Below are 19676 nucleotides of genomic sequence, written 5' to 3' on the forward strand. Positions count from 1 at the left end.
ATAATTTAGGCACAGTAAGAGATTAACAACAATAATAATAGAACAATTATAACAATATACTGTAATAAAAGTCATGTGAATGTAGTCTCTTTCTCTCTTTCAAAATACCTTATTTTACCACACCATGGGTAACTGAAACTTTGGAAACCAGAACCACAGAAGAGGGGCCACTGTAGTGTAATTGCTGGACAGCACCCCTCCATGGACTTAGACACATACGGTCTACACACTTGTGCTCATTTGACTGATGAGAGTTATATACACAAAGCTAGGCGTCCTGTATTTGCTGGCCATCTAAGGCATTTTCAAGGGTGATCTTTGACTATCTATAATTTTCTCATTACGTGCTAACTTAGAACTTATTTCCTGAGAAGTGACTTTTCCTTACTAACATCTGACTACCTTTTCTATTGGGATGTGCTTTAAGCCTGTTTGCCTCTTGCTCCAAATTAAACTTTCTCCTCTGCTTATGAGCGAAAAATGCAGAATATGTTCCTACATCCATGGCAATTTTCCCTGACCCTTTCTTTCTTCAAACCAAATGGTTCATTGCATTTAATGTTCTCTACAACATTAAGAGGGATAGATGGGAACTGCAGGGCCCTTCCTATGAGGCGGTGGGGCAGAGAATAGGTTCGGAATGAGGCAGTGTGGCTTAACCCTGCCTCTGTGCCATTCTTTCTGTGACCTTAGACGAGTCCCTCGACTTCTCTAGGACTTGGTCTCCACTGAAACATGAGCAGGTTGGCCCAATTGGATAACCCCTTCCAGCTCTAACATTTTGTGTTGAAACTATTGAACAGACATTTATCAAGCACCTGCTGTATACACAAATGACATTGTACTAGGGGCTGTGCTGGGAAAGACCAAAATCCTGCCCTGAAGAAGTTTAGAAATTCTCTCTCTGGTTTGAGTGATAGGTGAGGCCCCTGCATAGGCAACCCAGGGTGGAAGCTCATGAGCTGGTGTCCCCATCTACAGATCAGATTTGTAGTAGCTACTCCTTTGGACACAGTGCCTGTTGGTCCATGTTTATCTTTTAGGGCAGCCGACTTCTTTTGCAAGGGGCCATGGTCTGGGGGCCATACTCTGTGTAACACTACTCTGCCATTGTAGGGAGAACTGGTACAGGCAATCTCTACAAAAAAATTGAAAAATTTGCTGGGTAAATAAATGGATGTGGCTGTGTTCTAATAAAACTTTATTTGCAAAGATGGTTTGCTAACCATGTGTTAGTTATTCAAAAGATTAACACCCTGTCTTAAACTCTAGAAATGGTTGCCTCCACCTAACTGGGGTCTGTGAACATGGGCCAGGCTCTGCATAGACCCCACTTTCAGTTTTTCACCAGCAGAGACCTGTCTGGAGGTCTTGTTGTTACTGGGCTTGTTCTATAGGAAGAGTATTCAAGACTTTCCACTAGAAAGTTAAAGTAACTGCCAAGGATTCCCATGGGCCCCCCAAGCCAGAAGAGCAGATGCTTGCCACCTTTGTCTTTAGGAAGAGAAACTTCTATCCAGACAGAGGCTCTTTGAGATTGACCCAGCAAAGCCAGTTTGTGCGTTTTTGGAAACACCCACAGGCTCTTACCTTGTTATGTTCTGAAAGGAAAGAATGCTGTCTGGCTCTGTGTCCCAGGATTTTGTTGGCAGAAGAGTTGGTGGGGGTTGTGCAATGTGAGAAGGCAAGTCATGAAGAGTTGCCCCAGGAAATACTCCTTGTCACGAATAAATCAGGCTAAATGTGCCCTCTGGGCATTGGAAATTGGAAATGGCTGGTCCTAGAAAAACAGCCACCTTAAATCCTTTTGGGACATGAACAAATACTTTTTTTTATGTCCTGGAAAATTATGGTTTTGACTCCAGCAAGGACCCCAGGGAGAAAGGGGCATTTGTTCCAGAAGCTGGTGTTTCAGTAAGCCGTGCTTGGGTCTCTGTTTTGTGCAGGGAGAGGCGATATCCAGCCTCAGTTGGACAGTGCTCTCCAAGATGTGAATGATAAATATCTCTTGTTGGAAGAAACAGAAAAGCAGGCCGTCCGGAAGGCTTTGATTGAAGAACGTGGCCGATTCTGCACCTTCATCTCTATGCTGCGGCCAGTGATTGTAAGTTCATGGAAAACTCCAGAAGGTTTAAACTGCTGATGTGGAGGTGGCTTCTTTCTGATTTTGTCCATCCATGGTTGAGTCATGGAGAATCTTCTGTCAGAATCTAATGCCAGGAATGATGGTGGAATCTCTTGTGCAGATCAGTGATTCAGTGCAAGTTGGTGGCCACATAACTCACTCCTCGTCCACTGTTCTAGCACCACTTGTTCTGTGTTACTTTCTCTCACCAAGTCAAGAAGGCCTAGCAGAGTGGTTCTCAAAGTGGGGTCCCCAGGTCAGCAGCATCAGTGGGAACCGGCTAGAAATGCAAGTTCTTGGGCCCAACCCAGACCCACCAAGTCCAAACCTCTGGTGGTGGGGACCCAGTCATCTGTGTTTTAAAAGAAGCACTCCAGGTGCTTTTGAGACTCACTGTTGAAACTGAATACCAAGGGGTGACCATGAGATGAATATCCAAGAGCCTCAATGAATCAATTTAGACTTAATTTTTAAGGAAATCATTTGCATGCTGTAATTGAGAACTTGCACTGTAGGCGTTCTGGAAGCTGATTCGAGGGTACCAGCTCATTTCCCTTAGCCCTAGCAAAATGTCTGAATTTGAATTGTTCCCCTGAGCATAGAACTTTTCCATGGATCATTCTAGCCTGGCCCCGTAGTCCCAACTTGGCACTTTGATAAAGCACATGGGATGTTTCTTCCCTGGTCCCCAGCTCCTGTCTTACTTGTCTTTTATTAAGTTGGTGGAAAAGCACAAGAAAGAAGGGGAAAAGTTAGCCTCTGTTGAACACACAGGCGTTGTCACAAAGATCTGGACCAAAATATCTCCAAGTCGTGTCATCCATTGAAGCTTAACAACTTCAGAAAAGGGCCACCGTGTGAAGAGGGCTGTGCTGCACGATCCTGTGGGAACACACTGTCAGACCATCTGAGCTGGCCTGACGTCCCCCAGGCCCTGAGAGGGAGTCCCATGTGTTCCCCACTGTCCCCCGTGCACAGGTCACTCCTCCATTATGGCAAATTTCTTTTTCCATTCCATTTCCCAAAAGAAAAGGCATGTAGTGCCTTCACCAGAGATTTTCCACTCCCAGTGGTGCCTTTTCTGAAAAACTGAAAGGGTTATACAGAGACCCTAATAAAAACAGCTGGACTAGAGGGATGAAGGGAATCACTCAGGATAATAACGTTTCATGAATCACTTTTCCTTCAGGAAGAAGAAATCTCAATGCTAGGGGAAATAACCCACCTTCAGACCATCTCAGAAGATTTAAAAAGCCTGACCATGGACCCTCACAAACTGCCCTCCTCAAGTGAACAGGTAGGCTTCAGGGGTTCACTTACAGGATCAAACCAAAGAGGTAAAAGCTCAAGGCCCTGCGTGTTCCTGTGGCATTTGTCACATCTTAAACTGTAGTCATATTCACCATGTCCTTCATGATGTAATATATGGAATCACCATAGCGAGCTGTGACATAGAACCTATTGTGTGTCAGGCACTGTCCCAAGGTCTCTCCATAGCCTGACTTCCTCCATTCAGCTTCATGATTATGCTTGTTTTATAGAGGAGGATGCGAGGCACCGACCGATGGAGTGGCTTAGCCAGGTTCACCTAGCTCGTAGGTAGTGGAACTGGTATTGGAACCTAGTGGTCAGGTTCCAGATCCCGTGCACTTAATTGCTGTGTTCATCTGCCCTCTAGAAGTCAACTCTCAGGAGAACACGTCGCTGGTGTGTTTTGGTTGACATTGTCAGCCATTCTCCATTTCTCCCATTCTAATTGAGTGATGCATGGAGAGCTCTCTCATCTTATGAAAAAGATGACATTTTTATGCTTTATTCATTTAATTCACATCACACGAACGCTATGGGAAGAGACATATTTGGGGAAAGTGATGATTCACACGCTGGCTTTTGTACTTGGTAACAACCTTTTCGTCTCCTTGGAGAGCCGGCTCAGAGGGCAAATTGGGAGCTCGTGTCTTCTATTCTATCAAATTATATTTGTTAGACTAGAGCATGCATGCATTCACTTGATAAATAAACATTTACTGAGTGCTTATGTGAATGAAAGGTGGACCTTATACTCATGTGGCCCTTTGCCAAGCAAGGGAGATGGATGTAGAAATAATGGTGAAAGAATTGGCTTGTTCTTGATTCTGTCAGGCTTTAAAATTTCTAGTGCTGGTCAAATAGGGCAGCAATGAGCACTGAATATCAAATGGTTAAAATGCACTACCAACAAGTCTGGGAACCATGATTGGCTTTATGGCGTTATAAGAGGAAACTCCTATAAATTCTAGCCTTGGGTATAAATGGCTCTTATAATTGGTCACTGTATTTCTCCCTCTCTCGACTGATATTTCATGATTTTCCTTTTCCCTTCCCTCCCTTCTCCCTATTAATTATAGTTTTACTTTCTCAGTAAATGGATTATGACGTTGATGGATTTGGTAGTGTGGCTCTTCAATTAAAAAAAATTTTTTTAACATGTTTTCCTTTCATTCCCACCTCCATAATGGCAGCCTTTTGATGCTTTGGTGGATGTTAAGCTTTGAGGCTAACCCTTCCCTTCTCAGCCCCTCGTTCACCCAGCTGGCTCTGTCCCCTTAGGTGATTTTGGACTTGAAAGGTTCTGATTACAGCTGGTCGTATCAGACGCCACCCTCTTCCCCCAGCACCACCATGTCCAGAAAGTCCAGCGTCTGCAGGTAAGTGAAGCCGGGGTCCACTCTTGCTTTCAGGACGGGTCATTTTTCTTTATGCTAATATGAGCAATCGAGCCAGTCCTTATCTCTTAGAATGGCTCATTCTCAAACAGGAAATAGGGGGATGATGAGCTGAAAGAATGGTAATGATTTTGGTCTTGCTCTTTAGTCTCTGGATTAATTTTGGATCAGAAAGAAAACCCCATTAGCCCTTGACTCGTGGACGTAGCGTACTCTCTCTCACTTGTATGTTGTCGTGATTTTCCCATTCTATGAGATCACATTTGATTTTCCTGTTTAGCAGAGTGAAAACCTTCTAAGGCCTAAAAAATGGTGAACCTGGGTTGATTCTTACACAGGCTGATCTCACTGTTGCCAGAACAAACAAAGGAAGTAACAATGGCTTATGCCCTCATTTTGCTCCATATTTTTGTTTCAGGCTTTCATAAAGTAAATAGAGTTCTTGCTCTGTCAGTCACTGCTACTACTACCACCACCGCCACTATCATGGCCACACCTCTATTAGTTAGTGCCGTTCCCTACTGGAACAAAATCTGTTGGAATAGTTCCGTCATCTGCAAAACTGTTGTCTAGCAGTTTTCTGTTAGAAGTCACTTGTTCTTGGCTTGCCGAGTAGGAAAATTTATTCTCCTCTTCTTGAAAGATGGAAGCATGATGTACCACTTATCTCTCTTGCTATAGTAGTCCTGTTACTCTTTTAATTTAACTTTCTAAAGCCAAATAAGTTTCCACTTCCTGTGTTTTAGCATTGAGAGTAAAGGGCAGGATGGATCTGTTCAGTCTGTCTATGGTGATGTTTTGGTGCATGCTGATGCGTATTTCCTTTCACTGTGGCGCTTGTACACTGTACACTTAGCAGGAAGTTCAGATCTAAGATGTTGCGTCCTGGACATTCTGCCCCCTGAAGATATTGGTTTGTTTCTTACCTTTCATCGACTGTGTGTGTGTGTGTGTGTGTGTGTGTGTGTGTGTGTGACCTTTTTGTTGTTGCCAAGAAAAATCTCTCTTGTTAGTGTAAAACAAAGTTGCATGGGTATTTTTTTTCTTCCTTATAATTTTAGTTTGAGTAGAAAACCATGTTGCACTGACATCTGCAGCTCTGAGGCTGCTGGGGTGGAGTTGCTGTGAGCTTTACTGTCGGTTCCCAACTGCCCCCTTCTGGCTGACTGGAGGGGAAAGGCAAAAGTCATGATATTTATTCCTCACTGCAGCGCTTTCCTCCAGCACGCTCCCCTATGTCTGTCTGAACATTTGCACCAAGTAATTCTAGTGTATACAGTCACACTGCCCTTGAGTACCTTATTAGCTGCCAGATTTTGCAAACCAGAGTCTCTTGCAGGCTTAGGAGCAGAAACTATGAATTTTCCAATCCCAGCCCTAGTTGTTTACTTCATCCCTGCTGGTGCCTCTACAACTGCCCTTTTTATTTCAGCTCTGTTTGTTTGGACCTTGGGAGTCTGTTTTCTGCTTTTTGTGATCTAAGTTACTACACAGAGTGTGGAGCATGGTTTTTAAAAATTATTTTATTTTGTTTTATTTTATTTTTTTGGAGATGGGGTCTCGCTCTATTGTCCAGGCTGGAGTGCAGGCCTGCACACGAGATTGTGCAGGCACAATCTCGGCTCACTGCAGCTTCCACCTCCTGGGTTCAAGCGATTCTCCTGCCTTGGCCTCCCAAGTAGCTGAGATTACAGGTGCCTGCCACCACACCTGGCTAATTCTTGTATTTTTATGAGAGGTGGGGTTTCACCATATTGGCCATGCTGGTCTTGAACTCCTGACTTCAGGTGATCCACCCGCCTTGGCCTTTTGAAGTATTGGGATTACAGGCGTGAGCCACCGCACCCAGCCAGGAGCATGTTTCTTATGAGTGGAGACGGAATGCAGACGGAAATCCAGAGTGGGTGTGTCATTATTTGACATCCTGTTTACTGTGCCATTTCAAAAGCAAACAGCTGAGCATTGATTGCTCTTAGTCTCTGAAAGCTGCCTGCCTCTTGCCAAGTGTGTTACTGTGCCAGACCCACAGATATTTTGACAGAGAAACAACTGGAGTCAGAGTACATCCATTAATGAAAGCATCACTTTGTTAAAAGGTAAAACACATGTACACCAACATCGTGAGTTGATTTGCTGATGTTCTTTACAGTGGGCTTGACCAGACTCACCTAGGATGAAATCACCTCAGCAAATCCATCGGCAGTCAGTGCTTGGCTGTGTTGGCCTTAGTCATGTGGACCCAGATGGTGCATCCAAGAATATTCCAGTCATGCTGAAGCCCCAGTGGGCTTTGCTGCAGGCTCATGGTTCCTGCAGGCAGATTAGCCCTGTCCCTTTTCTTGCTACTGACATCAGCTCCTGTCATTTTGGTGGTAGGCGAAGCAGCAGAGTTGGGTGGCACTTGACTTGCCTCCTAAGAACGCCACATGGTTTCCATCGGAGACCTGAATCCTGGCCGCTATATTTCCCCCTGGGTCACCTGGAAAAACATTTTGTTGACTAGCTTTGTGATTTAGCGTTTTGAAAACATGTCTTGTGGTTTGCGCTGCATCTCCGGGGCAGAGAGCTGATTACATTATGTTGTGCTCCTCCCTCTTCTGCCTCTTGTCTGTTCCCCTCCTTCCTCCTTCCTCTTACCATTGTCCCCCTTTCTTTACCTTCCGTGCCCACCCCTCATCCCCACTTGTCCCCCACAGCAGCCTGAACAGTGTCAACAGCAGTGACTCTCGGTCCAGCGGCTCCCACTCGCATTCCCCCAGCTCACATTACCGCTACCGCAGCTCCAACCTGACCCAGCAGGCTCCCGTGAGGCTGTCCAGCGTCTCCTCCCACGACTCAGGATTCATATCCCAGGATGCCTTCCAGTCCAAGTCACCATCCCCCATGCCGCCAGAGGCCCCTAACCAGGTAAGGGTGCCCTTGGCTCCAGGAGCAGCTGTCACACCTGGTGCCCTGACTACCGTCAATGGCTGGAACCAAAGAAGCACCTTGGCTTAGACAAGCCCCTGCCTACTGACTTGAGAAACCTCTGGTTTAATTTCTCATCTTTAGATGTATTGCTCCCCAAAGGGAGAGATGCTGTAAGTGGGTTTGAAGCCTGTCTCCATGGTGGTAATGGTTGCATTACCACATCAATTTGGGGAGCTCTCACACGTAAGTAGATGGATTGAAAGAGGTTTGACCACTCTCAGGCGTCCCTGTAAGTGCCCAGCCTGGCATAATTAAATGCTGTAATTAAAGGGCACTGCACAGTGGGGACACCTGCTCCCCCACATCTCAGGTTCCCCTGAATGACTGAGGTTCTATGGTTGGACAGTGCTTCCGATACTATTCCTCGGTGCTCTCAGGTTCCCTTTATCAGTCTGTGTTGAGAATGAGAACGAATTATCAGAGCTTCTGCACATAAATTCTGTTGGCACTTAGATTCTAGAAGGGGAGGTGTGGCAGAATCTCTTCATTTCTCCCTGAATGGCTGAGATGCTATGGTTGAATAACACTTCCGATACCATTCCTTGGCACTCTCAGGTTCCCTTTATCAATCTGTGTTGAAAATGAGAATAAATCATCAGAGCTTCTGCACATAATTCTGTTGACACTTAAGATTCTGGAAGGGGAGGTGTGGCAGAATCTCTTCAACTACAGCTGGGTTTAACGGTGCTAGGCCCAGCCCAGCCCAGTGGTTCCAGCTGGAGCAGAAAGCAGGAGCTGGCCAGGGTATCCAAACACCCTTCATGTGCGTCATCAATGTATGTGATCCCCTCTCTGTTCTCTCTCCCTTAGTGTCATTGGGTTGGTGTTGGCCTTGAACTTGGCAAGTAGCTCTACATACAGAATGCTGGGTGCCCCACAGCCCCACCTGCTGGGAAACCCATGCCAGAGCTCTACGTTCCTCTCCTCACAGCTCAGAGCTCCCATTAGCATTTTTCAACCATCCTGGGGGACTGTGGCCTCTGTCTGCCTTCCTTGGATACACACTCAATTTTAAACGCACTCAGAGCTAAGAGCCACGGCTGTAGTTTGAGAGTGCTTGAGAGTGCGTGTCCCAGCTGAGGTGCTTGGCTCGCTCTGTAAGGAGTCCCCTCTTCCTCGCTGTGTGCTTCACTAAATCATATGTGCTGCTCGCAAGCAGAGAGGGCAGAGGGTCTGGAGGAGAGCTAGAATGTGCAGCTCCTCCAGGCTGTTCTACTGTGCAGCATAATTGTGTGTGTGTTTTTAACTGACTGACAAATTAACATAGTAGTGTGCACTGACACCCCTTTCTGAAAAGGAGAGGCCACATGCTGCAGCCTTCCCCTCTAAGACCGTGAGTGTGGATGGGGCTCGAGCAGTGTTTCCTGTGGCATAGAGGGAAGCAGAAGAGGGCATGTTGGGTTTACTTAAATCTGAAAACCCATGCCCAAGACATGCGTGGCTAGCAACTCTAGGGGAGTTTTTTGTTTTGTTGTGTTATGGTTTGGAGACACAGTCTCGCTTTGTCACCCCAGGCTGGTGTGCAGTGGTGCAATGTTGGCTCACTGTAACCTCCGCCTCCCGGGTTCAAGTGATTTTCCTGCCTCAGCCTCCCAAGTAGCTGGTATTACAGGCACTTGCCACCACGCCCAGCTAACTGTTGTATTTTTAGTGGAGATGGGCTTTTGCCAGGCTGGTCAGGCTGACCTCAGGTGATCCGCCCACCTCAGCCTCCCAAAGTTCTGGGATTACAGGCGTGAGCCACCATGCCTGGCCACTAGGGTAGTTTTAATGAGCTCAGGGATGCTAAAAAACTTAATAGAGAATTCATATTTTTTAAGAAGGGCATTACGACTGCTTATTATTATAAGGTAAAGGGGAAATTGAAGGTCATTGTACAGATTACATTAGCCAGAGGGTACAATCTCCTGAAGGCAGTAACTTCCCCTTTATTAGGGAGAAAGGGGGCACACATCTAGGAGGCACAGGAGCCCTTCATTTCTCTACTGAGTAACACAGTCTGAGAAGAAAGCCGAGTGATGGAATTGTTCAGAATTCTCTGGTTTACCTCCCTTCACTCTTCAAATTGTGCCTTCACCCATCTGTGCCCAGGAGTGGGGCCGTGTCTTCAATGAGGGTCTCACCCTAGAGCCATTTACTCCGAGTCAATAGGTTCTTTATAAAAAATTAGCAGAAGTCCAAAGAAATCTGAACCTGCAGTCCTGCGGTGGGTTACTGTTTTATTGTTTTGTTTTTGTTTGTTTTTTGAGACAGGGTCTCACTCTGTTGCCCAGGATGAAATGCAGTGGTGGGATCATAGCTCACTGTAACCTTGAACTCCTGGATTCAGGCAGTTCTCCTACCTCAGCCTACCAAGTAGCTGGGACTATATGCATGTGCCACCATGCTTGGCTCATTTTATTTTCGATTTGAGAATACATGTGCCTTGCATACTGGTGGGGATTGGGCTTCTATTTCCATTTCCCAAAGAGTGAACATTGTACCTGAGAGGCAGTTTTTCAACCCTCACTCCTTTCCTCTTCCATTTTTTATTTTTTGTAGAGATGAGGTCTTGCTGTGTTGCCCAGGCTGTTCTCCAACTCCTAGCCTCAAGGAGTCTTCCTGCCTTGGCCTCCCAAAGTGCTAAGATTACAGGCATGAGCCACCACATCTGGCTGTTTTTTTGTTGATAAAAAATTTGAAGTTTAGAGGGCTTTAAGTTCACAGTTTCTGAACTGAGAAGGGGCACAAATGTAACTTAAATCCAAACTTTGCAACTTCAGATCCTGGGCTGCTAACCAGACACCGAGCTCGGAGTGCAGCTGGGATGTCCGTCCACCGTGGAGCCTCTCCTTGCTTTGGGTCCACTGAGCCCCACACGTTGTTGAGTGTCTGATTGGCTTCTTGCCCTTACAGGACAGGAAAGCGAAATCTCTGTTCCTTTGTAGGGACCTTTCTTTTGTAGGTGAAAGGGACAGAAACATGATTCTGGCTTCCTCGATGGTGAATACAGGAACACTTTTGGATAAATTACAATAGAGAGGAGTCAACTTATTTAAACAAACTGAGGGTAAGCCAGAGATTGCAGTTAACAGTGAAAAAATTTAAAGCAAGTACCTGGATAGCCGCGAAGCAGTGCCCAGGAGACCCAATTTATATGAAAGAGATGATTATTGTCATTCATTCATGATTTTTTGAGCACCAGCCATGTGCCAGGTCCAGGACTAGAAGAAACTTGGGTGTAGGTGAGGTCACAGGAACAGTCGCTGCCCCAGCTGAACATCAGGAAGCCGGGGTGGGAGCGCATGCCCTGGCTGACTAGGACTGCGGCAGGGACCTGGGGTTTCATTCAGATCAGCGTGAAGAGATGGTTTCCCAAATGAGGCCTCTCCAGAGATGGTTCATTCCACTCCACAGTGGCCACCCGAAACACTGTGCTGACTAGAGGGCTTCACTGCCCCAAACTCCAAAATCACACTCCAGGATGAGAAACCTAAAAGTATATCTTGATGAGTCTTCATAGCTGGAAACCACCCCTCATGGATCCACAGGCTGCATTTGATGAAGGGAGAGTCCAGGAAATCGAGCCATTCCAGGCAGACATGTAGCAAAAGCCCAAGCCGGGGTCCACCCTCATGCAATAAATAACACCTGTGCACATAAGAGAGGCGACAGGCAGGGCCTCCCTGGGGACCTGGGCCTGTGGCACGTGAAGAAACACCCAAGACAGCACAAAGTTCCAATGCCATGACCAGATATTCCGGTCCAGCCATGCTTCTGAGTCCCAGCAAAAGACACACAAATCCGTGTCCTTGGGGACCCACGGTCTAGTGATCTAGGGCTGGCCAGGTCGCATGCGTCTTTTCAAGGGCTTGAAAGCCTCTGCATGGATGCAACTTTGGGGGAAAAGTAACCCTAACACTCTGCTTCTCTCATCCTCCCCTCTTCTGTGTATATGTCTGTCTCTTTCTCTCTGTGCGTGCCCTTCCCCACTCCCATCCCCATTCCTCTCTTTTTATTATATTTTGGTGGCGTGTGGTTCAATTTCTGTTGGTCCTCTCGTGTGGCCCCTCCCTTGCTGCAGAACTCGTCCAGCTCGGCCTCCTCCGAAGCCTCGGAAACCTGCCAGTCAGTGAGCGAGTGCAGCTCCCCCACCTCTGTCAGCTCGGGCTCCACCATGGGTGCCTGGGTGTCCACAGAGAAGGTGACCGTCTGGGTGGCAGCCACAGCGGCCCCACTCTCCCTGGTCCCCCCTGCCTGCTGCTCACACAGCCCTCACAGCCGCGGCAACCTGGAAGCTCAGAATCAACATCAAGAGTGGGGCTCCTCTTGGGGACAGAGGGTGGGACAAGGCTGAGGGCATTTTCTAGAATGAGTGCCTGGCTGCTGAACAAGGACCACATGGTCGTCCCAAGGGAGAGGAAGGGGTATGGGGAATTTGGAGGTGTGAAGGCTTTCTCCCAGACCAGGTGTTGCGTGCCTATCCATCCTCCTCCCTCCCTTCCCGAGCCACCCACCAGACCGTTGGATGAGCCATGTCACTGTGTCAGAGGCTGTGTGCTTTTCTGCTTTTTAGTTTGCACCCCCACCCCCCTGCCCTTGATTGAGAACGTGCTCCTGAGCAATGCGATGATTTTGGAAACCTAGAATGAACAGATTCATTTGAAGATGCTTTGGGATTTTTAAATTTGCATAATGAAGTGAGCAAATCATTATCCCCATGAAATGAGGCTTCGTTAGTTACTTAATCAAAAACCATTGAGGCCACAAATTGAGGGCACTGATCAATTCCCGAACTTCTAAAACGTAGGTCAAACATAGATGCTTATTTGGTGTCAAACTGATGTGCATTCTTTGCACCCCGGCTCTTTTCTCCTGCATCATGGATCATCCGTGAGCAGCGGAGCCCCTGTTTGTTTTACTTATAAATATTCAGGTTTCCCCTCCCTTGAATGTCAATGCCATTTTGTGTCTCCGCACTCATCCTGTTATATTAATTTTTTTTTCCTTTTCCCCCCTTTTTGTTTGTTTCCAGTTGTCTAACGGGTTTTCTCACTATAGTTTATCAAGTGAGTCCCACGTGGGGCCCACGGGTGCAGGCCTTTTCCCTCATTGCCTGCCTGCCTCCCGCCTGCTCCCTCGGGTCACCTCTGTCCACCTTCCAGACTACGCTCATTATTACACCATTGGGCCCGGCATGTTCCCGTCATCTCAGATCCCTAGCTGGAAGGTTTGTGTCTCTCCCCCTCCTCCTCTCCCCCTGTCATTGCCTCTGTGCTCACCCCTCTTCTGTTCCACCCCCCCTCACCCCAACTCTCCCCTCACCCCGACTCTCCCCTCACCCCCTTTCTTTCACACTCTGCCTTCTTCCCCATAATGCCCCTCCCTCAGGAAACTCCCACTGGGGGAGAACCAGAAAGCAGCCGGCAGCTCTAAGACAGCAATTTCCACAGGTAGCTGGGGCTGAGGGTTTTCCTTCAGGGGACTTTGGTCAACCCCTGATAGATGGCAGCGCAGTGTGCATCGCAGGCAGCGGCAGTTCCAAGTTGAAAGGCCCAGTTTTGCATCAGGTTGAAATCTATGGGTTGATCCCTCCCAGGGGCCACCTGAGGCTGTCAGCATGATCAGAGCTTCTAGGGAGTCTGGAGGGGGGACTTTCCTTCTGGCCATGTTTCCCATTTTCCCTGTTGAGCTCCCTGCTGGGCTGTGGTAACAGAACCACAACCCAAAGCAGGTTTGGGATGATCATGTTGAACTTAACAGTACATGCAGACTTTAGTTTTAGTCTTGAGTGTTCAAACATGCTTGCTTTAATATAAAGACAAACTTTGAAAATGATCCCCTAGCAAGTCCGATCAATGCTCCTACAGGAGGATAATGTGCTCTCTTTTGAGAGGAGGACCCTAATTTGAAAAGTAGGCCCCTCGGCTGCCAGCATTTTAAGCCAGTTTTGACTTTAGCCCTCACAGGCTGTGTGGACGTCTCAAGACTCCTCTGAATCTTTCTACTGCCCCTGGGTGCCTTCCTTTCCTTCTGAGGGTTTGAGAGGGCAGGGAGCCTGCCATGCCCTTTGAGGCTGGTTTCCTGGGAATGGAGGGAGAGGGGCTGATGTTGCTTTAGTGCTCGCTGGTGGCCGTTCCCTAACTGGAAGTCATCCGGGCTGTTAAGGAGCGATGGTCCCTTCAGACAGAAGAAGGAGGGTGCGCTATCCACTGGCGGGTCCCCTTAGCTTACACCGGTCACCCGTTAGGTGGCTGCTGGGTGTTCTGCTGCCGCCTGGTGGGTGAGAGTTTTTAATCTTTGGGCAGAGATGAAGAAAAGGGAGGTACACAGGGGGCTCCCGAAGAGTTTTCCATTCCTTGCCCTTTAGAGCCTGGAGAGGGCAGGCAGAGGGCCTGTGGCTTGTCCCAGCCAGAGGCTCCCCTTTAGGGACCCAGCTGCCTTCTCTGGGGAGCTGTCTATGGGGTCCCTGCAGCCCTCCAGTGGAGGCGGAGGCCCTGGCTCCTGACCGCACTTGTTCTGCGTAGGACTGGGCTAAGCCAGGGCCCTATGACCAGCCTCTGGTGAACACCCTGCAGCGCCGCAAAGAGAAGCGAGAACCAGACCCCAACGGGGGAGGACCCACTACTGCCAGTGGCCCACCTGCAGCTGCCGAGGAGGCTCAGAGACCACGGAGCATGACTGTGTCGGCTGCCACCAGGGTGACGCTCTTGTTCTCGATATTTGGTTGGGGCCACCTCAGCTTGGCTGGGGATCATATTCTGGCCAGCAACTGGGGGGCCGAGGCAGCCTTGCAGCTGGAGGGACCTGGGCTGCATTCCCTGACTTCCCGCCCTACTGCAGAGTCCCTGGGAAGAAGCCTTGTGTGGGAATGAGAGAGGCAGAGCTTTCTAGGGTCAGAGTGGGACCCAAGCAAGTCAGTAGCCCCCTGGGCCCACAGGCATGTGGCGCTCATGGGGGCAGAACAGGAGTGACATTGAGCCGCCCCCGAAGCAACCTATGTGTCTCTCTCCTCCAACCTGCAGCCTGGCGAGGAGATGGAGGCTTGTGAGGAGCTGGCCCTGGCCCTGTCTCGGGGCCTGCAGCTGGACACCCAGAGGAGCAGCCGGGACTCACTTCAGTGCTCCAGCGGCTACAGCACCCAGACAACCACCCCCTGCTGCTCTGAGGACACCATCCCTTCCCAAGGTACGAGGCAGCCTGGGGTACGTACTTAGGCTTTCTGAGCAGCACCAGGTGAGGAGATAGAAAAGTGCTGGTCCATTTTAACCACAGCCTCACCACTGGCTAACTAACAGGCGTCAGGATTGTTCTGGTCATCTGGGAATGCTTTGGGGAGCTCATCTGTAGTTGTCAGGTAGCTGCCATGTAAGAAAGGGGTCTGGACTTTCACAGCTTTTTGCGTTTTGCAGCATCATACACAACAGCCTCCAATTTGAATGGAGACGTGCTGTAGTAAGAACAGCTTCAGGCCGGGGGCAGTGGCTTACGCTGTAATCCCAACATTTTGGGACTCTGAGGCAAGCAGATTGCTTGAGCTGCAGAAGTTCGAGACCAGCCTGAGAAACATGGCAACACCCTTGTCTCTACAAAAATGCAAAAATTAGCCAGGTGTGGTGGCACACATCTGTGATCCCAGCTACTCTGGAGGCTGAGGTGCAAGGATTGCTTGATCCACGACTGCACCACTGCATTCCAGCCCAGGCAACAAAACAAGACCCTGTCTCAAAGGAATAGCTTCATTTTTGTTTTAGCACTTTGCACTATACACTTTATGGTTATTTTCCCATTTAATCTTTACAGCCACTTACGGGGTAGATATTTTTTATCCCTGTTTTACAGAAGTGGAAATTAAGGTTCAATAACTTGCTCATATTCACACAACCAGTAAGTAGCAGAACTGGAGTTTGAACCTAAGTGTGTTAGAGTGTAATGCCCAAGTTCTTAAGCTATTCCAGCCAAATCCTCTATCAGACCTGCCTCCCTCATCCTCATGTCCACTGCACACACAAGTCAGGCAAGATGAAAATCTAACAGCTGGAATATCTATGATAATTGACCAAAAGCTAGGCCATTCATCATTCAAAACCTCTAAGACAGTGAGTCTTATTGGAGGGTGATTTTCTTCCCCAGGGGACATTTGGCAATGACTGTAGACATTTCTGGTTGTCACAACTGAAGGGGTACTACTGGCACCTAGTGGGCACAGGGCAGGGATACTGCTTAAACATCCTGGAATACACAGCACGGCCCCTCCCCACCATGTCCTCCATTAACAAAGAACTATCTAGCCCAAATGGTCAGTAGTGCGGCGGTTCAGAATCAGTGCTGTGAGCTGTTTAATCTGTAAGCTCCCACATCATCCTGAGACTGGTCTTACAAGGAAGTGAGCACGTCACACTGATGGAAACTGTCTTTGTCCCTTGTTGTCAGGGACTCGCTGTCAGTAGCTTTGTTCTTTGTCTAGCTCTCGCCTCTCCAGTTAATTATCAGGGAGATGTTATCGCCTAGGCTAGTCTGTTTGAGGTTTGATCTTCATGTTGAATTCTGGACTGGAGAATTTGTCTTCTTTCATCCCCCTTATCCCTCTCAGAGATGCTTGGAGGGAGCTTCGCTGCAGCCTAACAGTTTTACCTTCTTCCCCATTGACGGTATTTGAGTGCCTACCATGTCCAGCACTGTTCTAGGTACTGGGGACACATCAGTGAACAAAGCAAAGATCCCTGCCAGGGAGTTCGTAGTTGGTGAGGCTTTCTGAAGATGGTAGAGAAGCCTGGGGGAAGCTTGGGATGAGACTCTGTGCGTACCCTGCCTTGCGTGCCTTTTGTCCTCCCAGCACAGAAGAATCAAAAAGCAAAGCTGCTGTCTTGAATATGTCTAATCAAATCCTATAATCAGTTTCAGATTATGATTATTTCTCTGTAAGTGGTGACCAGGAGGCAGATCAACAGGAGTTCGACAAGTCCTCCACCATTCCAAGAAACAGCGACATCAGCCAGTCCTACCGACGGATGTTCCAAGCCAAGCGTCCAGCCTCAACTGCTGGCCTCCCCACCACCCTGGGACCTGCTATGGTCACTCCAGGGGTTGCAACTATCCGACGGACCCCTTCCACCAAGCCTTCTGTCCGCCGGGGAACCATTGGAGCTGGTCCCATCCCCATCAAGACGCCCGTGATCCCTGTCAAGACCCCAACCGTCCCAGACCTCCCAGGGATGTTGCCAGCCCCTCCAGATGGGCCAGAAGAGCGGGGGGAGCACAGCCCTGAGTCGCCATCTGTGGGTGAGGGCCCCCAAGGTGTCACCAGCATGCCCTCCTCAATGTGGAGTGGCCAAGCTTCCGTTAACCCTCCACTTCCAGGCCCGAAGCCCAGTATCCCTGAGGAGCACAGACAGGCAATTCCAGAAAGTGAAGCCGAAGACCAGGAACGGGATCCCCCAAGTGCCACTGTCTCCCCAGGCCAGATTCCAGAGAGTGACCCTGCAGACCTGAGCCCAAGGGATACTCCACAAGGAGAAGACATGCTGAACGCCATCCGAAGGGGCGTGAAACTGAAGAAGACCACGACAAACGATCGCTCGGCCCCTCGCTTCTCTTAGGCTCACAAGAAACACGCCAGTGGGCAATGAACTGTTTCATGAATAAAACCTAATTTGTCTTGATCCATTCCAATCTATAATAAAACAAAAGATTTTGTAGGCAACTCGGAATATAGCTCTTTTGAAAGTACTCGACACCTTTAGATAAGAATTAAAACCAACCTATGTAACTGACATAATCTTGATCTTTTAATTTGTAAATATTGACAATTTTCTTTCTGCACATTTTAATCTTAGTTTCCCTTTTGATTTTTCTGAAGGTGCCAAATTCCATTTAACTTTTTTACAAGTCTTTGTAAAATTTTAAATGCATAAGGGGGGGTTGGGGCAGGGGAACCACGAAGTAGTTAATTTTAGAAAAGGATTTACTCTACTTCGCTCTTCTTTTTCTTCCCCCACAAGCTTTTGTAGAGGCATTGTAGGAGTCTAGCTTAGAAGCAAATGCAAGTTATTTTAATGTACAAACGAAATGGCTAAGAGGTAAAATCCTCATTTAAATATACTATGTTCTAGATGAAAAGAGCAGGAGTAACAATTGATGAGCAATATTCAGAGTGAAGTAAATCTGGAAACGGTAGACTGTGTTGGGATTGGGGGGAGGGCCATGGGAGGGGCACACCGTCAACATAGCCGATCCTGTTACATTTAAGAGTAGCCTCGTAGGTTGAATTTCTTCTAGTAGCTTCATGGTAAATGCATCCGAATAAGCCATACTGGATTGCAGTGTTTGTTTCTGTAGGGTGTTTAAGGACTTCCTTTCTCCCACGATTCCTGTGGACTGCACACAGCACCCACCTCCAGCCCCATGCATGCTGCTGCCGCTGGGCAGTCGTAGAAGCCCCCACTTAACAGTTTCTCGTTGATTGTACTCACCTTCATGGAATCCAAATACATCCAAAAGGGTAAGGCAGTTTTAAAAAATGTGAGAACATTTAAAAATGATAGCAGGGAATTCTTAGATTATAGTAAATGCCTTTTACTTAACTGTGCCCAGCAGGCTGGGTGCGTTAGAAAGCCCAAATATTTTGAAAAAACTCGAACGGATTTGACAAGGGTGGCCAGCTTGGAGTCTAGCAAGCAACTTGCCAATGTGTTTACCGATCTGGGGCTTGTTTTTCTTTTCTTCTTTCGAATAAATGGCAGTTAACTGGCTTCACAGTAAACACTGAAGACAGGAGGATTTGGTTATTGTCACTGGGAATCTGACCACTATACTGTCCTTTTTTGTATTCTGGGTAATGTTTTTCGGAAAGGATTTGTCTTTTCTTTTTTAAATGAAAGTTAAATTTGTTATAATGCCCATACCCTAAAACTAACAGAGGTTTGTAGATTTAAAGGGATCACATTTGAAGACAATAGTGTTTAGGAAAGCAAGCAAGTCCCTTAGCAGTCAGGTCCGTTAACAGGGCACATTTCTGACCTAACCCTCTCAAGGAAGAGGAGGAGCTTGGTGGGTCTCATACACCCTGCAGATTCCTGTTGGCTCTAACCCTCAATTACCTAATCTTATGCTTTAACACATAACTGCGTTGGATGTGAGAGTAACGTGCCGTATGGTCATTGTTCTATATATTAACATTGAACACTGCTGCGATTGCTCAAGGACATTTTATGTTACGGCTTTAAAGCAAAGGCATGATTATTAGAAACTATTTAAGCTTTTTTCTTTGAAAAACAAGCTCCTTTTACAGAATATAAGCAACAGTAGTGCCTGTGGTTTAGCCCACCAATCTTGATGACTAAAAGTAGCTGATGCATTGTGCATATGATGCTTGAGATGGTTTTTGCAAAAGCAGAAATCGCTGCAAGGTAATCACAATAGATAAAAGTGGTATTTTAAACCTTTGAAATAAATGGATGTAACTGTACCTTGGTACAGCTTTTCACTTGTTTAGTTTTTAAACGTTAGTATAATCTGAATAAATAAAATGTTGCCAAATTCAATGTAGAAAGAATGTGACGACACACCTTGGGTAGTTCTGCTTGTGTTTTTGCATATTGTAAAAGCAGTGTCACAGCTAAAAATAAAGAAATTGTTTCTAACGGTAAATTATTGTGGTTTAGTTGCTAGTTTGTACTGAGAGTCGACCTCTCCCTGTGCAGTTTTTTGTTCTAAACTTGTATAAATAACAATTGTGTACTGTGTCTCCCTTCTACATTGTAACAATTGCTTCAGCCTACGTTATAAATAAAGAACCACTAGATTAAAAAAGTCACGTATTTCAAGTCTTGTTACAATTCAGTTTGAGGTCTTAGTCAAATGTTAGAAGATGGACTGGGACTCAAATAGAGCTTACG

General features: G+C 47.3%; 1 protein-coding gene across 8 annotated transcripts in view; it reads left to right on the forward strand.

Moving 5' to 3' along the window:
- Nucleotides 1-19590, forward strand: part of MTSS1 (MTSS I-BAR domain containing 1) — a 187353-nt gene extending 167763 nt beyond the window's left edge. For 2 of the 8 annotated variants that reach the window (XM_017885922.1, XM_017885923.1), the window contains 8 exons: nucleotides 1947-2104; nucleotides 3315-3422; nucleotides 4715-4812; nucleotides 7527-7737; nucleotides 12815-13009; nucleotides 14307-14480; nucleotides 14805-14967; nucleotides 16678-19590. In XM_017885922.1, coding sequence (XP_017741411.1) covers nucleotides 1947-2104; nucleotides 3315-3422; nucleotides 4715-4812; nucleotides 7527-7737; nucleotides 12815-13009; nucleotides 14307-14480; nucleotides 14805-14967; nucleotides 16678-17378 — 1808 coding nt within the window. In that variant the 3' untranslated portion in view covers nucleotides 17379-19590. Of the gene's footprint in view, nucleotides 1-1946; nucleotides 2105-3314; nucleotides 3423-4714; nucleotides 4813-7526; nucleotides 7738-11863; nucleotides 11984-12814; nucleotides 13010-14306; nucleotides 14481-14804; nucleotides 14968-16677 lie in introns of all 8 variants that reach the window. The other 6 variants (XM_017885921.1, XM_017885926.1, XM_017885924.1 and 3 more) reach the window with 6 other exon arrangements.
- Nucleotides 19591-19676: the final 86 nt, after the last annotated feature.

The sequence above is a fragment of the Rhinopithecus bieti genome, unplaced genomic scaffold (assembly GCF_001698545.2).
Source record: "Rhinopithecus bieti isolate Rb0 unplaced genomic scaffold, ASM169854v2 scaffold_15136, whole genome shotgun sequence".
NCBI classification, from domain to species: domain Eukaryota; kingdom Metazoa; phylum Chordata; class Mammalia; order Primates; family Cercopithecidae; genus Rhinopithecus; species Rhinopithecus bieti.